General features: G+C 55.0%; 1 protein-coding gene across 1 annotated transcript; it reads right to left on the bottom strand.

Annotated features, from left to right (window-relative positions):
• Nucleotides 1-848: 848 nt before the first annotated feature.
• On the bottom strand, nucleotides 849-1,917 carry LOC138366408 (clumping factor A-like). Its single transcript, XM_069327451.1, has 2 exons — nucleotides 1,913-1,917; nucleotides 849-1,632 (listed from the first exon to the last, which is right to left on the bottom strand). The coding sequence occupies exons 1-2, from the start codon at nucleotides 1,915-1,917 to the stop codon at nucleotides 849-851; spliced, it is 789 nt and encodes a 262-aa protein (XP_069183552.1).
• Nucleotides 1,918-2,443: the final 526 nt, after the last annotated feature.

Here is a 2,443-nt window from a genome sequence, read left to right as displayed (position 1 = left end):
GGGTGGTGGGGGTCAGGAGGAGGGGGTGGGGAGATGGGGCATGAGGAGGGGGAAGGGCATTAGGGATTCGCATCAGTCTCGGGAGGGCGTCGGATCTCCAAAACTGGGTACCATCGCTCTTGGCAGGGTGGCCCCTACCACGCTCCAGGGGGAGTGGCTGGCCCCTACCATGCTCCACGGGGAGTGGTTGGCCCCTACCACGGTCCACGGTCCAGGGGGAGTGGTTGGCCCCCTACCACGCTCCAGGGGGAGTGGTTGGCCCTTACCACGCTCCAGGGGGAGTGGTTGGCCCCCTACCACGCTCCAGGGGGAGTGGTTGGCCCCCTACCACGCTCCAGGGGAAGTGGTTGGCCCCCTACCACGCTCCACGGGGAGTGGTTGGCCCCTACCACGGTCCAGGGGGAGTGGTTGGCCCCCTACCACGCTCCACGGGGAGTGGTTGGCCCTTACCACGCTCCAGGGGGAGTGGTTGGCCCCCTACCACGCTCCAGGGGAAGTGGTTGGCCCCCTACCACGCTCCAGGGGGAGTGGTTGGCCCCTACCACGCTCCAGGGGGAGTGGGTGGCCCCTACCACGCTCCAGGGGGAGTGATTGGCCCCTACCACGCTCCAGGGGGAGTGGTTGGCCCCCCTACCACGCTCCAGGAAGAGTGGTTGGCCCCCTACAACGCTCCAGGGGGAGTGGTTGGCCCCCTACCACGCTCCAGGGGGAGTGGTTGGCCCCCTACCACGCTCCAGGGGGAGTGGTTGGCCCCCTACCACGCTCCAGGGGGAGTGGTTGGCCCCCTACCACGCTCCAGGGGGGAGTGGTTGGCCCCTACCACGCTCCAGGGGAAGTGGTTGGCCCCCCTAGCCATCAATACCGTTGTCATCGTCAATACCGTTGTCATCATCAATACCGTTGTCATCATCAATACCGTTGTCATCATCAATACCGTTGTCATCATCAATACCGTTGTCGTCATCAATACCGTTATCGTCATCAGTACCGTTGTCGTCATCAATACCGTTGTCATCATCAATACCGTTGTCATCATCAATACCGTTGTCGTCATCAATACCGTTGTCATCATCAATACCGTTGTCGTCATCAATGCCGTTGTCATTATCAATACCGTTGTCATCAATACCGTTGTCGTCATCAATACTGTCGTCGTCAATACCGTTGTCGTCATCAATACCGTCATCATCAATACCGTTGTCGTCATCAATACCGTTATCATCAATACTGTCATCAATACCGTTGTCATCATCAATACTGTCGTCATCAATACCGTTGTCGTCATCAATACTGTCATCAATACCGTTGTCGTCATCAATACTGTCATCATCAATACCGTTGTCGTCATTAATACTGTCATCAATACTGTCATCATCAATACCGTTGTCGTCATCAATACCGTTGTCGTCTTCAATACTGTCGTCATCAATACCGTTGTCGTCATCAATACTGTCGTCATCAATACCGTTGTCGTCATTAATACTGTCGTCATCAATACCGTTGTCATCAATACCGTTGTCGTCATCAATACTGTCATCATCAATACCGTTGTCGTCATCAATACCGTTGTCGTCATCAGTACCGTTGTCGTCATCAGTACCGTTGTCATCAATACCGTTGTCGGCATCAATACTGTCATCATCAATACCGTTGTCATCAATATATAACTAACACTGAGGTTGGTTCAGTGCTTCGTTCATAAATAGGTTGATCTGTGTTACTGGTTGTGGGGGACGTGGGTATCCTGTCTCCTATGGGCTCCTAGGAGCCACAAGGTGGGGGGGGGGACTGCTAGGGGACGCCTAGGGGCATTTCAGCCCCCTAGGAGTCCCTGGATGACTCCCTGCACCTCATATATTCCCCTGGAACAACGTTACGGTGGAAATTTACAACAAATTATTGCACAACTCACCTCATCACCCACCCACCCACCCCCTCTCCCCCCTCAACGCACCTCTTCCAGCTTCCCTTCCACCTGCACACCCCCTACACCCCTGCCCCTCCCACCCTCCCTTACACCCACCAGTGGGTGTATGTTGTGTTTGGTGACCTGGGGTTGGGGGGGGGGGAGGGGCGCCTCCCCCTTGACACTCCTTCCATTCATTGTCCATTCATTCTTGCCGCAACACGCGTGTACACACACTCATTCATGCAGGTCACGTCCTGACGCCTCGCGCGCACACACACACGCACACGTAAACGGGAGAAAGGGGGGGGTGGAGGGGGGGAGGAGGGCTTGTGTACACACACACACACACACACACACACACACACACACACACACACACACACACACACACACACACACACACACACACACACACACACACACACACACAGATCTAGGGGTGATTCTAGATAGAAAACTATCACCTGAGGACCACATAAAGAATGTTGTGCAAGGAGCCTATGCCACGCTTTCTAACTTCAGAATTGCTTTTAA

This window comes from Procambarus clarkii, chromosome 19 (genome assembly GCF_040958095.1).
Source record: "Procambarus clarkii isolate CNS0578487 chromosome 19, FALCON_Pclarkii_2.0, whole genome shotgun sequence".
In the NCBI taxonomy this organism is placed as follows: Eukaryota; Metazoa; Arthropoda; class Malacostraca; order Decapoda; family Cambaridae; genus Procambarus; species Procambarus clarkii.
Note: the sequence above shows the minus strand (reverse complement) of the source record. Positions and strands in the feature narration are given on the sequence as shown.